Source organism: Lottia gigantea (genome assembly GCF_000327385.1).
Source record: "Lottia gigantea unplaced genomic scaffold LOTGIsca_143, whole genome shotgun sequence".
NCBI lineage: Eukaryota > Metazoa > Mollusca > Gastropoda > Lottiidae > Lottia > Lottia gigantea.
Window position 1 is genome coordinate 510950 of NW_008707672.1, and position 18675 is coordinate 529624.

The 18675-nt window shown below is 35.0% G+C and overlaps 4 protein-coding genes across 4 annotated transcripts; 2 read left to right on the forward strand and 2 right to left on the reverse strand.

Moving 5' to 3' along the window:
* Positions 1-6166: 6166 nt before the first annotated feature.
* Positions 6167-7192, reverse strand: LOTGIDRAFT_172875 (hypothetical protein; the record flags this gene model as incomplete). The annotated part of the gene is made up of 3 exons (XM_009050060.1): positions 6167-6368; positions 6634-7007; positions 7067-7192. 3 exons carry the CDS (start codon positions 7190-7192, stop codon positions 6167-6169), a joined length of 702 nt encoding a protein of 233 aa, XP_009048308.1.
* Positions 7193-8439: 1247 nt separating this feature from the next.
* LOTGIDRAFT_172876 (hypothetical protein) lies at positions 8440-10740 on the forward strand (the record flags this gene model as incomplete). The annotated part of the gene is made up of 4 exons (XM_009050061.1): positions 8440-8618; positions 9613-9713; positions 10420-10509; positions 10556-10740. 4 exons carry the CDS (start codon positions 8440-8442, stop codon positions 10738-10740), a joined length of 555 nt encoding a protein of 184 aa, XP_009048309.1.
* A 3119-nt stretch (positions 10741-13859) lies between these two features.
* On the reverse strand, positions 13860-15089 carry LOTGIDRAFT_172877 (hypothetical protein; the record flags this gene model as incomplete). Its single annotated transcript, XM_009050062.1, has 1 exon — positions 13860-15089. The coding sequence occupies one exon, from the start codon at positions 15087-15089 to the stop codon at positions 13860-13862; it is 1230 nt and encodes a 409-aa protein (XP_009048310.1).
* Positions 15090-17378: 2289 nt separating this feature from the next.
* On the forward strand, positions 17379-18092 carry LOTGIDRAFT_172878 (hypothetical protein; the record flags this gene model as incomplete). The annotated part of the gene is made up of 1 exon (XM_009050063.1): positions 17379-18092. One exon carries the CDS (start codon positions 17379-17381, stop codon positions 18090-18092), a length of 714 nt encoding a protein of 237 aa, XP_009048311.1.
* Between the last annotated feature and the right edge of the window lie 583 nt (positions 18093-18675).

The window sequence follows — 18675 nt, forward strand, 5'->3', positions numbered from 1 at the left end:
AAAAGTCAATAACCCCATCCCTACATCCTTGACCATTCAGGGATGCAAATGAAATGAAATGAATGGAGTTTTACGTCCTACTCTTCTACACCTTGTGGGCTAATGAAGACGGGCAACGCCATGCAGAGTGCCATGAGGGAACTTTTGCCGGGACAGCGGCATTAGCCTGCTCTTTTTCGATTTCCAACTGTCGAGGGATCTTTAACGTGCACAGCCTGTAGCACACGGGGCCTCGGTTTATTGTCCCATCCGAACGACTAGACGCTTTTTCCATGTCAGCCCCTCCTACCTGCATCACTGACAGGGGGAAACCGGGTTGAAAAATATTCAGGGATGCAGGCTGGGGGTTAAATATGATGGTCAGCCTCTTTCCGACAGACGTTGTTATGTCTGTAGGGAAGATGGCCACGCTGCCAAGGATTGCCCGTACAGACCCCCCGCTCCAACCATCAATGAGCCCGCTACAGGTGGCATGGGGGATCAGGGCACTTCTCTGTCCCCACACAAACACCAAACCAATCCTATGCCCAAAACGTCAAATTATCTAACCAAATTAAGAAATCATTAGCCGATTTAACTAGAATAATTAAGAACTCCACCCCAAACATCTTTGCAATACAACCGGTGGAATCTCCAGCAATAAATACAACTGGTGGAATCTCCAGCAATAAATACAACTGGTGGAGATGAGTGGGCCGAGGTCGAGGTCTCGGACTATGACTGTAGAAGAGAGGCGATTGAAAGAAGATCTCACATTGAGTCCAACCCCAAGCTGCCACCGGGGGAGCTAGACCCAAAGTCCAAATCCAAACTGCTACGAGACCCCGAAATCCTCCCGCTCGTCATAGGAAACGGGACAGAGATCGAACAGTCTATTAGAAGACAATAAAAAATACAAATCCAAAATTGTCTCAAGATCGGATATTTTCTGATCGGAGACGATTCCGGTTTCTTGTAGGCCAACAATATCAGCGGACTTAAAGAAACAAACCAACAGAAAATCTCAATTAGAAAACTCATATCCAACTATCAAAAAAGTCCATAGAAAACCCAAAACAATCTCATTAAATTCATACTTCATTTTCAACTGATCATGATCATAACTACATAAACTATCCACAGAGGGTTCGCCTCAAAACTACACAAAATTTTACGTGACTGCAAGTCCACTGATATCGTTGGCCTACAAGGATGATTCCTCCTCGCTTAATTTAAATTTCAAAAATACACAATCCACTGCTACTGCGTTTACGACCCCTCTGAATATGAGGATAAGGGGTCCCTTCTATATTCTGAACAGTATTTTACTTGACACTCAATCGGTAGCAGGTAGTGGCTCAGTGAGTTAGACGCTTGCTCGCTAACCTGAAGGTCCAGGGTTCAATCCCGGAATAGGTCGAAATAATACCTTCGGATTTTTCAACCCGGTTTCCCCCTGTCAGTGATGCAGGTAAGAGGGGCTGACATGGAAAAAGCATCTAGTCGTTCGGATGGGACAATAAACCGAGGCCCCGAGTGCTACAGGCTGTGCACGTTAAAGATCCCTCGACAGTTGGAAATCGAAAAAAAGCAGGCTAATGCCGTTGTCCTGGCAAAAGTTCCCTCATCGCACCCTGCATGGCGTTGCACGTCTTCATTAGCCCACATGGTGCAGAAAAATAGGACTTAAAACTCCATAATAAAATATTCAAACCAAAACAACTCAGCTTAGCCTTACTCGCCTACGACCAGGAGAAGTCCTTCGATAGACTCAACCGGAAGTACCTGACCAAATTACTGCATTGAATTTCCCACCTAACATCTTGAAATGGATCGAGATATTGTATACCGACCTAAGGGTACACCTTGAACCCGACCTTAACAAATTTCAATTGGCAATAGGTTCTAAAATAAGCAACTCAAAAACAGAAATAATTACTTTCAGGGGGATGGCTACCCTCGTACCAAACTCGCTGGCAGAATATATCAAACCAAAAATCAAACTTTTAGGTATAATTTTCGGCCCTAACAACATCAACGACAACTTCAACCCTATCATAAACAAAATTAGAATAGAATTACTCAAATGGAAAAAACGTTCCCTAACCTTCAGATAGAAAATCCATATATTGAACAGTTTTATTCTGTCACAAGTTTGGTACGTGGGTAGAATTGTAAAACCGGACAAAAAAATCATTAAAAAAATAAATTCTGCAATTTTCAGCTTTCTCTGGGATGGCAAACATGAGACACTTTAAAACTTCCGGTCGAATTAGGTGAGCAAAATGTCTGTGACGTGGCTGTCAAGCTGGGGGCATTCGATGGTCTGGGCCGCCCGCGATATCAGGTATCCGGAAAAAGACTTTCTGTTTCTCGTTGTACATTCGGTCCTGCCTAAAAAATACTTTTTGAGGGTTCGCAGCTCTAAAGATTTTGATCTGAAATGCAAACTCAGTGGAGCTGAAGTAGAAACCCTCGTAAAAACCTGAAGAAATTGCGGGATAGCTTCTGTTGCTACGTGGCAAATACCACCGGCCACGAAGTGGACTGATATACAGGCTTCTAAACATATAGGCCCCGTCTACAGCTGTACAATGTCTCAATCGCAGTCAGTGTCTAGCCCTTTCTTGGACTGGATAATAAAACTAAATCTTCACTAGAGCTTCTGTTGCTACGTGGAAAATACCACCGGCCACGAAGTGAAACTCACAGAATTTTCCACCTTTCTGTATAATGTCCACGCCAGCCTGTATCCTTACATCTATCATTATTTGGACCAATAGGACTCCCCATGCTCCCATGGAAGTAATGATAAATGGACTGATATCTATCTATATGTTTTTGGTTTGTGTTGGGAAACCAATGTATGAAATCCGACAAAATTAAGAAGAAATATATCTTTAATTATCCTAATGTTTTCAACTAAAAATGAAAAATCAAACTGTGCTTTCTTGATTTCGTGTTTTATTAACCCTTTTAAAACATATTCAGGTTCATCAAGTAATAGTAAATAAAATATTTAAGATATATTTTCACGTACAAGTTATAAGGTTTTGATAATAAAAATTTTGCATACTGCCCCTTTTCATAAAACGACGTCTCCAGTCTTTTTTTTCAAATTCAACATACATTTTATTATAGACTGGATAATAAAACTAAATCTTCAAGTTTTACATTTTACTATTAGTGTATATTCAACTTCTTTATAGGGTGTTTCTAATCTGTCGTCCTAGTAATATTATGCATTGATATTCTCGCTTCACATAAACCCCAACATATAGAAATAGTTTTTTTTATTAATTCAAACATTCTATAAAAAAAAAACACGTATACTTATCAAATATTTATAATATCAATAGAAATATAAGATGCACATGAAGACTCCACCCAAAATAAAATAAAAGATGGATGTGCTTCAATTTCTTGTTGACAAAATCGGTTGACAATGCAACTGATAGTAGTTATATATATTGAGAGTAACAATAATTTGAGCGATTGTTAAAGGTCGACCGACTGACCGAGTTGCATGAGCGTACCAACAGCTACAAAACTGCAGTTGTCGCGTGTTGCCGTAGCGCACCAATAAATACAAAACGCAGTTGTCGCGTGTTGCCGTAGCGCATCAACAAATACAAAACGCAGTTGTCGTGTGTTGCTGTAGCGCACCAAGAAATACAAAACCCAGTTGTCGCGTGTTGCCGTAGCGCATCGATAAATACAAAACGCAGTTGTCGCGTGTTGCCGTAGCGCACCAACAAATACAAAATCGCAGTTGTCGTGTGTTGCTGTAGGGCACCAACAAATACAAAACGCAGTTGTCGCGTGTTGCCGTAGCGGACCAACAAAAACAAAATCACAGTTTTCGCGTGTTGACGAAGCCTACCAACAAATACAAATCGTAGTTGTCGCGTGTTGCTGTATCGCACCAACTAATACAAAATCGCAGTTGTCGTGTGTTGCTGAAGGGCACCAACAAATACAAAACGCAGTTGTCACGTGTTGCCGTAGCGGACCAACAAATACAAAATCGCAGTTTTCGCGTGTTGCCGTAGCGGACCAACAAATACAAAATCACAGTTTACGCGTGTTGCCGTAGCGCACCAACTAATACAAAATCGCAGTTTTCGCGTGTTGCCGAAGATTACCAACAAATACTAAGCGCAGTTGTCGCATGTTGCCGTAGCGGACCAACAAATACAAAACGTAGTTGTCGCGTGTTGCCGTAGCGGACCAACAAATACAAAACGTAGTTGTCGCGTGTTGCCGTAGCGGACCAACAAATACAAAACGTAGTTGTCGCGTGTTGCCGTAGCGCACCAACTAATACAAAACGTAGTTGTCGCTCGTTGAGAGAATGATTGAAACAATATGTATTCACAATATTTTACAATATATATTTACATTCATATAGACAGAGTTATGGTTTAATGGTTCGAGGCTAATACAAATCCCTTACCATCGATTGAATCTAATTGTGCTCATACAAGTAATAAGTAAGAGATCAATTGCATTTCTATGATATTATGGTGTTAATATAGGGAGGAGGAAAAGAAAAGTGATTTTGGCCTGGGTTTGAGGAAAAAGGACAGTCATCAATTTCTAAACATACCTTATTGCGGGATCATCAAAAAATAAAATAGCAGTGCTAGTTAAATAAAACATGACCCAATTTGAAGGCATACTTGGTCTTCAGGAATACTACGTCTTAGAATAAACATAACATTTAAAATTATTAACTTGACTTTTAAGTATATATATTCATCTGTAGATATACCTGGTGTCATAAATAACATAACAGGATCCTTATATAATTTGATAAACCCAAACAAACTTAGTAATTATCCATAAATATGAAATTAACTGTTCATTCTAAGTAGTATCACTTTAAAAGATCATTGTATCACATTATTAGATTAGATTGGGTGAAATCAGAGCAATTATTGTAACACTGAATCGCTTTGTTAGTGTTATAAATGACTGGACCACTACAAAAATATGACTGTTGGTTTCAGTGTCAGCAGTATTTGAACCATTCGGGGGAATATTTATGCGTCTGAGACCAGGAAGGAGGGTGAGTGAGGTTTGTCTGGTTTCGCTGAAAAGTGTAGTTTCTGTATATCAAGAAATAATGGGATCTTCTCCAATGTGGTTAAATAGAGAATCACTACAAGACCAATTTTTTAGACGTTGTCTATCAGGTCTAATCGAAATAATAAACAATTGGTTTATATCTAAATACTAGCTTTATGATTGATATAAATGCACGTCTAATAAAGAAAGCATGTTAGCGAGTCACCTGTAATATCCTATTAATTCTGATTCTACTTGACCAACTTTTAATGAAATAAAAAGTCTTTTTTAATTTTTTATTTATTCCCCTTTTCACTGAAGCCTATAAACAAAATTTGAATTTACCCATAAAAGGGACAGTATGAAAGATTTCCATTATTAAAAACTTATAAATCATACACAAAATTTTTATATAATACATCTATTTTACTTGTAGGTTTATACCTTCATTTCATTATAATTATATAACCGTATGTACTAATGGTTAAGTAAAGAGTTTAAACTAGCCTTGATGTTCTGCCAGATATTTGTATATTTATAAATCGGGTGTCGCAAAAAAGTCGTCCTAAAGTTCGACGAGTAATCTCAGCTGTTGGTAAACTGATCTCTTTCATAATTCTCACAGATATACTTCAAGATGACGTTGTCAAACCCTGAAAATATGTTATGAAGTAAATAACATGTCAAAAATTCAACTTAAATATAATATACATGAACCTACCTGTCACTTCACAAATAAGTTGCTCCTCTACATTTGCCTGGAAGAGTCTTGTTGCCGCCGTTGCTCTTAACGAGTAGTTAGTTTTCGAACCCGGAATTCAAGCCGATTTACACAGTCTCTTTATGGTCATCTGTAGATAATTATGCCCAACTGGTAGACGAGAGAACCATTTGTTTTGACTATAATTTATCATCGGATTAAAGTAAAAGTAATCCGTATCTATTCCACCAGAACTGAAACAGTGTAAATGCGCAATAATATTGGATTCTGAAAGTTAGTTTTTCATGGTTACATTTGCATTAGTCGATTTGATAAGTTTATTTCGTGAATAATTATTGGACGTGGGTTGAGTTAAAATATTCGACTGTCTAACGAGGCAAAACTATAAGTACTGACTTAGCATCTAGATGGTTGATTATTTTCGTAGGCACGAACTTCCTTTGGTACTTTGTGGTCCTTCAGGCCTCCATGATTTGTCTTGGATACATCATTATACAAAATATAACGTCGACCCTTCTCATCCACGTGCGGACCTGTTATTTGTGGCTTTGAAAATAGTCTCGGTGTTCCCTTCCACCTCGCAAGTCGAAATTCCGCCCTGAAGAATACAAAATATCACAATAATTAGAGTAACCAGTAACGTACATTTAATAATCGTGGACATTTGCGACCATACAAGACAATAGGTGACAAGAAAAACGTCCAAATGTATCAAATATTTTCTGTATATATTGTATTTTATATTGAACCTCAGAATTAATATGATTCTGAACACAGTGAAAAGCAATTAACAAATAACATCATCAAAGCTATGAAAAATAACTGTGAGATACTGTATCAAGAAACCTCTTCGCCCAAATGACCCATTCTTCCACAGTAAATCTTCTTCATCGCTGGAAATGATTTTTGTCATTTTTCTATTGGAAATTCCTAATCCTTTCTTAGAGAGGTTGCGCATAGCAGCATCCAAACATTTCCGGGCCTCCCGAAATTCATTATCTTCAAACAAATTAATGACAACTCTATTCTCTCTCAGTGAGGACTGAATTGCTGCGTAGAGTGCATAAATGCTGTTTGCAGGATATTCAGAGCCATTTTGTTTTCGTGCTTCAAAGATAAAGTATTTCAGAGCAGTATTCAAACATTCTTTATCCATTCTTAATAATGGCATGTATAAGCATGAGGCGGGCAATAGTAAGTTTTCTTTCATGGCCGTAGTCTTCTTTCTTCCTGCCACCTTGAAAAGACGAACACTACCCAGGAGTTCCGATATCTTGTTGATTTCGGAACACACACCTCTGTTTTCTTTTCTATATCTTTTTCACATAAAGGCTCCCCAGATCTGTACTGAAAGTCGTCTCTTACCGTTTCCTCCGGCGTAAATACAGACTGGGTCAGAAAAATGTCGTCTCCGCTGTCCATCGCGTCATTTCTGAGTACAGTATAAAAAACAACTGACCGACCACGTGGTTAACTCTAATCACTGGCACGTGCATGCTGTGTTTGCGCGACCCGACATAGCTTACATTGTGGATTAAAATTTGATTTGGCGATAAAAATTAAAATAACGGTTTATAAGTAAGATAAAACACTTTCCCTCGGGTTTTTATGACATTTAAAACCCTTTCCCTCGGAAAATCCCGCGTGATATGGGATTTTAAATATAACAGAATCCATCGGCCGTGTTATATCCTATACTTAATAAGGGATTAGAAAAAGAATTAAAACCTATATTCAACAACAAATTGAAAGGCAGTCTCTGAAATTAAATAAAAAGATTCATTCGTATTAATAAAAGAATTTGAAAATAAAAATGCTTATTATTTAACTTTAGCCTATAATGATAGGGATATAGAAGGTGAAAAGTATGGATTTGTTACAAAAATCGAAGGACTTTTATATGACACTAGCAGATTTAAAGCTTTAGCTAAGCCAAACCCATCTATAATAGATATTATGCGTGAAAATAATCACACTAATGTGGTTATTACTATATCATTTCCCTTTAAATTAAAAATGAATCAGTAATTATTTCTTAAAATGTTGTAACTAAAACTTCATACAAGGATTTATTTTTTGATAGAGAATTTTGGACAATATCAGATGATAGAAAAAAATATTTTTAGAAGCTTATTAAACCACGAATTAGTATATAATGATCATATTTATGAAATACCAATAGATACAGATTTTGTTGATGGATTTGAATTTAGAATAAAAATTGCCCAAACTGAATAAACCAAATTATGTGTATGGTTTATTTCTCCTCGATTTGATATTAGTAAAAGATGAAAAACCACTTAATTTAATAAAATCTAATTTAGATCATGAGGGAAGAAAAACATTTGAAATATTGAAAGGGAAAAAATTTGAATATTTAAGGGTAAGTTAAGATTTTTTTTTTATTTTCTTAACAACAGATATAAATAAATAAGTCTGAATTGAATAAAGAATTTGAAATAATTTTCAAATAGCCCCAGAACCACTATCGAATATTTATTGTACAGCAAGACTTAAAATAGTCAGTATTAGTGAAATACTTTGAAATAATTCAACGAGGATATCTTTATACAGTATTTAAGGATAGAGAAATTAATCAAACGGTTGAGTTAAAGATAACAATATATACTACAATTAGATGTTCTGACTTATGGAAAAATTACTTTAACATGCAATTAAAAAAAATACTACTGAAAAAGGAAGAACTCTACGAAAGTGAAACAAATCTATTGATTTCACGAACTTTACAAGAGGTTATGATATGTAAACTAAACGAGTTAAAAGAGCAATTAAAACAGTGTGATAAATCAAAATCTCGTTGGAGTAAGATTGCCACTACTTTAAAACCGTAAGTATTATATCAGTTATTCTTATAACAACCTTTACTGCAGTAACATCAAGAATATCCCTGCCGTTATTTATTCCAGCTACCTTAGGAGCACTTACAGCTGTTCAAACATCCTCATGTGGAATAATTACTATTGGCTATACCTCTAAAAAGAAAATGAATCATAAAACAAAAACAAATTTGATAAAAACATATTTAGATAAATTATTTATCTTTTTTGAAAGAAGTAAATCAGACAAAATAATAACAATAGAAAAACTCGAAGAATTTAATGAAATATTAAATGAATTACTAATTAAAATTGATTCTTTTGATAAATTGATAAATTTAAAAAAAATCATGGGAAAATACCCAAAGAAAAATCAGTATGAAATGGGAGCACGAATTAAACAGCTAAAAGCTACCAAACAAATGCGCAAACCACCTAAATATGTAATAAAACGAAAACCACATACATTTGAAATAAAATGAAAACCACATACATTTGGACCTATTAAAGAGAAAAAACCTGACGAAGAGATTAAAAAAATTGAAAATGAATTATTTGATCACGTGATTCGTGACATGATTGATAAATTCAAAACGTTTAAAGGCCAATGGAGAAATTTTTCAATTAGCGTTTTTTAATGATAAAATGATTGAAAGAGTCGTCAAGAAAAATACAGATTGGTATTTTACTAATCGTTTAATATTTCGTAAAAACATTTCAAACAAATCATAAGATCAAAAGTAGGAAAAGGAACTCAACTGCTTTTTAGTATCAAGGAATATACTGGAAAATATTGTTACATTCCATCTGACGGAACATGTTTTATTAAATGTGTCAATTTTGTTTTGAAGCGTGATTTGACTTACGAATTCAATGATTTTATTTATTCCTTTCCTAAACATAATAGAAAGGGAATAACGATACAAGCTCGAATTGGAAAATCCAATGATAGAAATCAACTCTGTTTCAAATTTATTATCCTAAAGATAGGTGTTTATATCCTAGAAATATAAAAACACCATTAGATTGGGTATTGTATTCACACAATGATCATTTCTGTTTGTTAAAAAGAAGTGAAGAAACTCTTGGAATAAAAGAAATAGAAGGTAACTTCAAACAAGATTGGAAATCTTGCGATGAACAAAACTGAAAACTTGTTTCAGAATTTAATCCATCGGCTCATGCACAAACACCACAATCTGAAAGTATGTATGCGTGGGATTGTGAAACTTATACAGAAGAAACCGGTTAAAACAACACCATATTATGCTTGTACTTTGGTTAATCTGGATAATTTGCGAAAAATGTTCGAAAGAATAAATGGAGTTTTTCAAGACTTAAAACCATCAGATAATATCACCGAAGAGTTTTATGAAAAAATAATGAATATAGTTTATATATTTATTGGAGTAAACTGTATAGATCAAATGTTAAAACATTTAAGTTCCATCCATCAAAAACAGTTAACTCTAATTTCTCATAATGGTAGCGGTTTTGATAACTGGATTATTATTAAAATATGGCTAAATTAACTCATTGTCCTTTCAAAACCAGTAGAGACATAATTTGTTTATCATTATCTAATCCTTTTACAGAAACACGTTTACAGAAACAATGGAATGGGGAAAGGAATTTATCAACAAAACAATCATTTTCAAAAAATAAATTTCACCTGTTCCTATCAACAGAATTACCAATGAATTTAAGAATGATTGATTTAGATATCACGAAATTTAACGAAACAAATTGGGAATCTCGAATAGAAGAATGGGAGCCTTATGCTAAAAGAAGATACTATATTATGTTTCGCAGGATGTTTGATTAAATACAATCAAGTTATGAAATCTATGATAAATCCAGCTATTATAAATAATTTAATAGCACCTTCTCTATCTCCTAAAGGTTGGTATTATTTATATAAAGGAGAAAAAGTATGTTCTCACTTCAGTCGACATTGTTCGAGCTGGTGGAAGGATTATCAAAATATTAGATGGTATAGTCTACGAAGAAAATTTCAAAACACCTCCTTTTAAAGACTATATATTGACTTTAAAGGAAAAAAGAAATGAATACAAACAACAGGGTAATACTGTAGATAGCAATTGCATGAAATTATTGGGAAATTTACGGTAAAACTGTGCAGAAAGATATAAATACAGAATTTCATTTATGGTCTGAAGAAGCTCATAAAGCAAATTTTGATTCAAATATAATTCGTTTCGAACAAGTAAATAATTATCAATACATAGTGGAAAAAGAAAAAGAACCCGAAATTATTGAACCAACAAAAACAACGAAATTAACTCCGAGTCAATTAGGATCATTCATCTTAGCACATAGCAAACAAATAATGACTAATTTTATTCACGTACTTGATGGATTTGTCAAACCCGAAATATACTATACTGATACTGATATCTTGTACATATCAGACAAAAATTGGAATAAATTGGAAAAAGCTGGTATAACTTTTGAAACGGAATATGGAAAGGGTAAGCATTACTATGGAGATGGAGGTATAATATTTTGTTTATATTTCGCTCCGAGTAAAATACAATATTGGAGAATTAGTGGAAAAGAAAACTTTTAAAGGATATACAAAAACTAAGTTGACTGTGGACGATTATCTTAAATTAACGAGCGGAGAAGACAAATCATCCTCTTCTATGTTTGAAATAATATGTGTTAACTCTGATTTAACGCTGGGTGAAACCATACACGACTTGTCTCCATATCTACTGTTGAGCCAATGACTAAAATTGGCGACATTTGTCTCATGTTTAAACGAAATCAATAAGGAATGTGAGATATTTTATGTCTAGACTGTAAGTCGTTAAGACCTCTGTGTGCTCGCCTGGGTATGGAGCGAAATATGGTAGTTGCTCGCCTGCTAGGGTACTTACAGATATCCTGCAATTACGTCGAATATCCAACGTAACCTTTTTCGAAATTTTATATTTATAGATACGAACTCGATTTCCAACTTTAAATTTGGGTTTGATATTCAAATTCTCATTTTCAAAATTATTTTGTGTTACTTGACAATAGGATATTGGGATTCTTTGAGGCTTGTGAAGTAGTCACACCTATAGATGAATGTAATTTGTTATTATGTTCGTCAACAACAATTGGTAATATTTTAAGCCATTTTTGGGAATTCAATTCTGTGAACTTTTTGAATAATTTGTTTTTCAGAGTTCTATTAAATCTCTCGATAACTACGGCTTTACCTTCGTTATATGTACTGTAAATGTCAAATCCAAGAGATTTCATATTTTTGTTATAAAACTCGGTTCCTTTATCTACCAATAACTTTTTGGGTTGTCTGTCAGATTGTTTCATAATTGTTTCAAAAGCATGTTTGACTGGCATTCCTGATTTGTTTTTCAGAGGAATAACCCAAACATATCTGGTATATAAATCTATAATTGTTAAACAATATTTATATCCTCTTTCAACTGGCATATTAATTAAGTCAGCTGACCATATATCATCTTTGGCGTAAACTTGAACTTTTTAGTTTTTCTGAATTCTTTATGAATTTCATCTGTTATTCCCATGCCTAATTTCATTTTTGATATTAAACGTCTTGTGACTATAGCTCTTGCAACTTTTTCTCGAATAGATTCTAATTCGTGAATCATTTGTTGATCCGCTTTATGTTTAGATTCTAAGTCTGTATGATCTCTGTATAGAATATTGTGTTTTCGCGCTGCTTGGTCTATTCTGTTAATAGGTCCTTCTCCTGGTTTGATTGGCCGATGTAGCTATGTCCTGATGTTTTCGTTCTACTCTCCATGAATTAGACCAATCCCTTTTTGTGTAATTCAAGTTGTGTAATTCAAAAGAAGATTAATGTTTATGAAAAATAACTATTGACTATTTTGTATAGAATAAATTTGATAGGCGATTCAATGTAATAAGAGATTATATTGTTCAGGATTGCATATTATATAAATAAACCTTACCGGTATAATATATAGTGAAAATTAGAGTAGATATTTGTTTGTTTTCATATTATTATAGAATTAGGTGTGGGACCTTTCATATTGGACGTATTTAGGCCCGAAATTGATTTTTTTTATGCCATTTTGACGTAAAAAACGTGAAAATTGATGGTTTTTAGGCATAAATGTGTCCAATATGTGTCATATGACTTTAGTTCAGCTATGATATTTGATAAAATTGATGACTTTATTCCAGAATGATAGAATGCATGTTGTCGCTGATTTATATGAAAAGTGATAAAGTGTTAGTAGTGTAGAGAAAGTTTTCCTTGTGGTCTAAATGTTACGATTGAAAATGGTATGTGACGTGGCGCGTTATTTATCAGGTTGGGTCAACGGTTAATTTGACGTTCAAGAGGGCTGTCGTTAGACCCTATCTGAAGTGGTTATAGTATTGATAAAAGCTAATAAAAAATGAACGATGGTTTGGTCTAATCATATTTAGACTGTCAATTTGGCGCTCTGTTGTACTTTCCAGTTTAATACTATCAGTTAAGCTATTTATTACAGTATTCTGTTAATGGAAATTAGTTCAATTTCACAGAATTAACAGAATCTATTCAAGAAAATAGAACCCTGTCACAGAGTCTAGTGTAACCCTATCACAGAGTCTAGTGAAACCCTGTCACACAGTCAGTGAAACCCTGTCACAGAGTGTAGTGAAACCCTGCCACAGACTCTAGTGGAACCCTGTCACAGAGTCTAGTGAAACCCTGTCACAGAGTCTAGTGAAACCATGTCACAGAGTCTAGTGAAATCCTGTCACAGAGTCTATTGAAACCCTGCCACAGAGTGTAGTGAAACCCTGTCACACGGTCAGTGAAACCATGTCACAGAGTCTAGTGATATCCTGTCACACAGGCTAGTGAAACCCTGTCATAATGTCAAGTGAAACCCTGTAGTATAACTGGGGTGCAAACCATTTTCTACCTCCACTGACGCCGCATGAAGCATTATTAATCATTACATTTTATCTATCAATAAATAAACATAACTTAGCATAAACAATACATTTAACCTTTCCTCAGTCCGCCATTGCTTTAACAGTCTCTCAGACCGCCATTGCTTTTAATGATTCCCCAGACCGCCATTACTTTTAATGTTCCTTAGACCGACATTACTTTTAACCGTTCCTTAGACCGACATTACTATTAACCGTTCCTTAGACCGACATTACCATTAACCGTTCCTTAGACCGACATTACTATTAACCGTCTCTCAGACCACTTTAGCTTTTAACCGTGTTTAGGGCAATTTGAAAGGATTTATTTTCTTGTGAAAACTATAAAGATTTTTCGTGTTATTTCTCAACATGGCGGCTCGAATACTGAAACCACTAAATGAGACGACTAGAACACTACACTTGGACAGTATGATTTGATCAATTATTGCAGTTTCGAACCCAAGGCAGTCCGCGTCCATTCCTTTTTGTCTATCAATGTGTACGATCCTTCCCTCGGAATCAAAATAACGCTTCGTGAATCGCCGTCGTGCTGAATCTCTAACTTCGATATTGTCAGTTGCGACAAATATTGTATTGGCTTTGTCAAATTTGTCCATAAAACTCCAAAGTTTAGGCACATTCGTTACATTATTCCTCGCTGGATCGTTCGGTAAATTTGTACTTTTTCCGATCCGGACATGCGCACAAGTCATATTTTCGGACAGATCGAAAGTTTTTAAATGATTGATCACGTGACGTGATGGTTTCATCAAAGATTCCCAAGTGAGTTTAAACATTTGGCCTCGTGTCGTCCCACCTTTTAGATATAGGGGTAATTTATGCCGGATTTGGCGATACACGAAACCATTTTGAGGACAATTGGTTCGTAAATAAATCACCTCAGTAGTGTCGTTTGACAAATCAACCATCCCTCTATCCACAATGTCGATGATTTTCTGTGGTTTCCCGATCAGGTCACTTTCAGGAATAATCCAGTTGTATTTATTTGGAATAAAAAATTGTCGAACATCACAAGGTGTAGACATGATGATTCCAAATTTTCTCTCCAACTGAATCGCAATCATGAAGGCGTAAGTTATTCCCCGCTGTCGATCACCGAAACCACCACAAGCTCGTTTTCTATCACAGAGGTAGATCAAATATTTGGGCCTGTTTGTTTTGTTCAGTTCCTTTGCATTATTAAGACCTTTCTTGGGCCGATTGATTAATTTCTCGGCAGTAGGAAGTGTATTCATACGATTGGATTTGGACTTCGTCTTGATATCTGGAGAAGTTTTCGCCTTGGCATTTTGTACATCCCCCGACTTGACATGGTTAACAATCGACTTAGTATTAGCATTGGAAACTACATAGCTATTAGAATCATAAGAATAAAGCTGTGTGTCGTCGTTGAAGAAATGTAATCTAAAACTGAGTTGCGGGAAAAATGTTGTATAAAAATATACCATTGTTAGAGATATAAATATTAATAATCCTATATAGAGTTGAAAATTGTTGATAGTCTTCCACATTCTTCAATCTGAAATTATAGAAATAACAATATTAAAAACATCCTTCAGTCTGAAATTATAGAAATAACAATAGTAGTATATGTCTTTTCGGATATGACGCATTTCACTTCTGCGCATGCGCAGCTTTTTCAATGCATCATATCCGAAAAGACACAACTGTTAAAATGTATTATAACAGACTCCCCAAACTGTATTATAACAGACTCCATATAAATTACCCAAACCACAGATCATTAAAAATAATACAGTATAAAATAACCGCATTAAAAATGTCTTTAATTTTAAAACACAAACAAAAAAAATTCGAAGGAGACGGTTTCTTCTCTGCGCTAACATCTCTCATCCCCAAAGTGGCCAATTTTGTCTCAAACAACAAATTTTCTCCTTGTATTAAATCTTTCGTATTAAAAATATATGGTGTTTATTGAACAAATATGTCTTTAATAAATGTCCATCCTCCTAAAACGTATTTCGGTGCGGGAGACATTCAAAAGTCATTGGGTTCTCTTCCTGGATTCCCATGGTCAAAATATCCCGGAGAAAAACATCTCCCAGGTCACAATTATACAGGTCCAGGCACTAGGTTAGATCTGCGTTTAGACGAAAATGATAATTCCAAACCAGGGGAAGAACCCGTTAATAGAGTTGACGCAGCAGCGCTCAAACACGACATACTGTACAGAAACAAAGACGTAACATTCAGACACCAAGCAGACAAACAAATGATAGACGAACTCGAAAATATTCCAAATCCCACTTTCAAAGAGAAATTACAAAGGGCTCTTATCATAAAACTCTTGAAGGCAAAATTGAAATTGGGTATGGGCATAGCAGACGAGATTCACAAAGAATTTCGAAAAAACAAACATTACCTCAAAGTCAAAGTTTGTGATAAAGATGAAATTTGGTCAGCCGATTTAATCAACATGCCAGTCGAGAGAGGGTACAAGTATTGTTTGACGGTGATCGACATATACACGAGATACGCTTGGGTCTTTCCCTTGAAAAACAAATCGGGTCTGACTGTCAAACAAGCATTCGAAACCATAATGAAACAATCCGACAAACGACCCCTAAAGTTGTGGGTTGATAAAGGAAGCGAATTCTACAACAGAAATGTGAAATCTCTGGGGTTTGAAATTTACAGCACGCATAAAGAAGGTAAAGCCGTAGTGATAGAAAGATTCAACAGGACTCTTAAAAGCAAATTATTCAAGAAATTCACGGAATTGAAATCTCAAAAATGGCTTAAAATATTACCGGTTGTTGTCGACGAATACAATAACAAAATACATTCGTCTATAGGTGTGACGCCATCCCAAGCCTCTAATAACCCGAATATCATAAAGTCCGTCAACACTCGAAACAACTTTGAAAACGAGATTAGCAATTTGAATATTAAACCCAAATTCAAAGTTGGAGATCGAGTTCGTATTTTTAAATATAAATCATTGTTTCAGAAAGGTTACGTCGGCTATTGGACTAACGAGATATTCATCGTTGATAAAGTAAACAACACATCACCTCCCACGTATGAATTGATCGATCAAGACAAAGAACAAATCATAGGAAGGTTTTATCAAAATGAACTTCAAAAAACTGACTTTTAAAAATGAATCTCGAAACTGAAGATTTAGATGAAAGGTTAAGAAATTTAAATGTCGACAAGCATTTACGCTCTCTTAAATTAAGATTTTTCAAATTTAAATGTAAATTTATTTTCAAAATATTATTGAATGTGTTTTATCAGAATGTTATACAAGTTTTTTCAAACACAAACTACGTATATATTTCGTCAATTGGGTCTTCAGCAATACTTTCCGCCTACTTCGAAAAATACCTAAAAAAAATCGACTTAAAAAATGAATGCGTTTCTCGATAAATACGGAAAAGACACGACCACAAATTTTCAACTTGTGAAATGGGCCAAGGAGTTGAACGTCTCGCCGTTTTATTATTGCATGCGAGATGAAATTGATGAACTGAAATACAAGAAAGGTAAATTTTACGCCATCACAAACATTCACACGTCGGATCAAAAAGGAGTTCATCACTCTGCTCTACACAAAGATTCTTCGAATAACTTTTTTTTCTTTGATTCTTTCGGTCTAGAACCGACAGAAGAGATAACGAAATTGACTAGCAAACCAATCAAATGTTCTACGTTTCAAATTCAAATGCCAGGACAAAAGCTGTGTGGTCAGCTGTCGCTTTGGGTTTTATATCGGTTGAGTTTGGGAGAAAAGTTTGAAGAAATTATAATAAATTTAACAATTAACAAATTTAAAAATGGCAAACAAGTTTGGATTAGGGTCTTTACCTCTAGAATCTAAAAATCCCATGAGTTCTACGGCGTTTATAAACAAAGCGAAACCTTTTTTCGTGGATCAAATCGGAGACACCTTACAAGGGGATATCGATATGAACAATTTCAAAATAACTAATTTAAAGTTTCCAGGAAACGATAACGATGCCGTGAACAAGAAATATTTACTGGATCAAATAAACGCAATTCAAATAGATAAGGACCATGTTGAAAACAGAATAAATGACGTGAAGAAATACTTCAGACGAAATATTAAAAATCTTGTGAACGAACCCAAACTACAACAAGAGTTAACGAGTTTGAAACGTCTTATTCAAGTGGATAAAACAAGTGAGTTGATATCTAAATTAGACGATAAGATTACGAAGGTAAAAATAGACGTCCAACGTTTAATAGACAACCCAAATGTAAACGAGGATAGATTGAAACGAAAACTAGCCGCTTTGGAAAGAAAACTTGGCGAATTGCTAGCAGAACTAGACAAGACCGCGGACAAAACCGAGTTACAAAATTCGATATCCAATTTGAACGAAAAGATCGCGAAGCAAAAATCAGATGTTCAAGATATAATTAACACACTTCCCATTGACAAAGATACGTTGAAACGACAATTGACTGCTTTGGATACTAAAATCACGGACGAATTAGAAAAAGAAGTGGGTGTGATTATTTTTTGAGACAAGAGAGAAAGTTGAGCAAATTAGAAGCTATTGTCACGGACAAATCGTATTATTTCAATCTTCCATTCGAAAGTGACACTGTCTTCGATAGAAAAGATCAAATTTATAAATCAAACAAATACGGATTCAAAGCAGAAATAAAAGTAGGTACTCTCGCATACGGAGAACCTAAAAACGTATTCGATATCGGCGAAACGCAAGAGTTTTCTTTTCGAGGTAATTGTCTGATTCAAATAGAGTTTCCCATGAAGGTTAAAGTCAATAAAGTAGTCTTCAAACAAACCGGTAAGGGCGTCAAACATATTTCATTATTCAATGATGGTAATTTGGAAGAGAATATACGTTTGATTGATAAAAGGGATCAGGAAATTGAAACGAAAAATGGTAAATATGTAGACACCTTTAAAATGAAAGTAGGAAATGATAAGGATATCATTGGAATCAAAGATTTGGATATGATATTGGAGACGGAAAATCCACCATTAACCAACATTGTCAAAATCCACCATCACTTATAATACCCGTATACGTACCCGGACCAATAGAATCGAGCAGTCACGAGTTTTTACGAACAACAGAC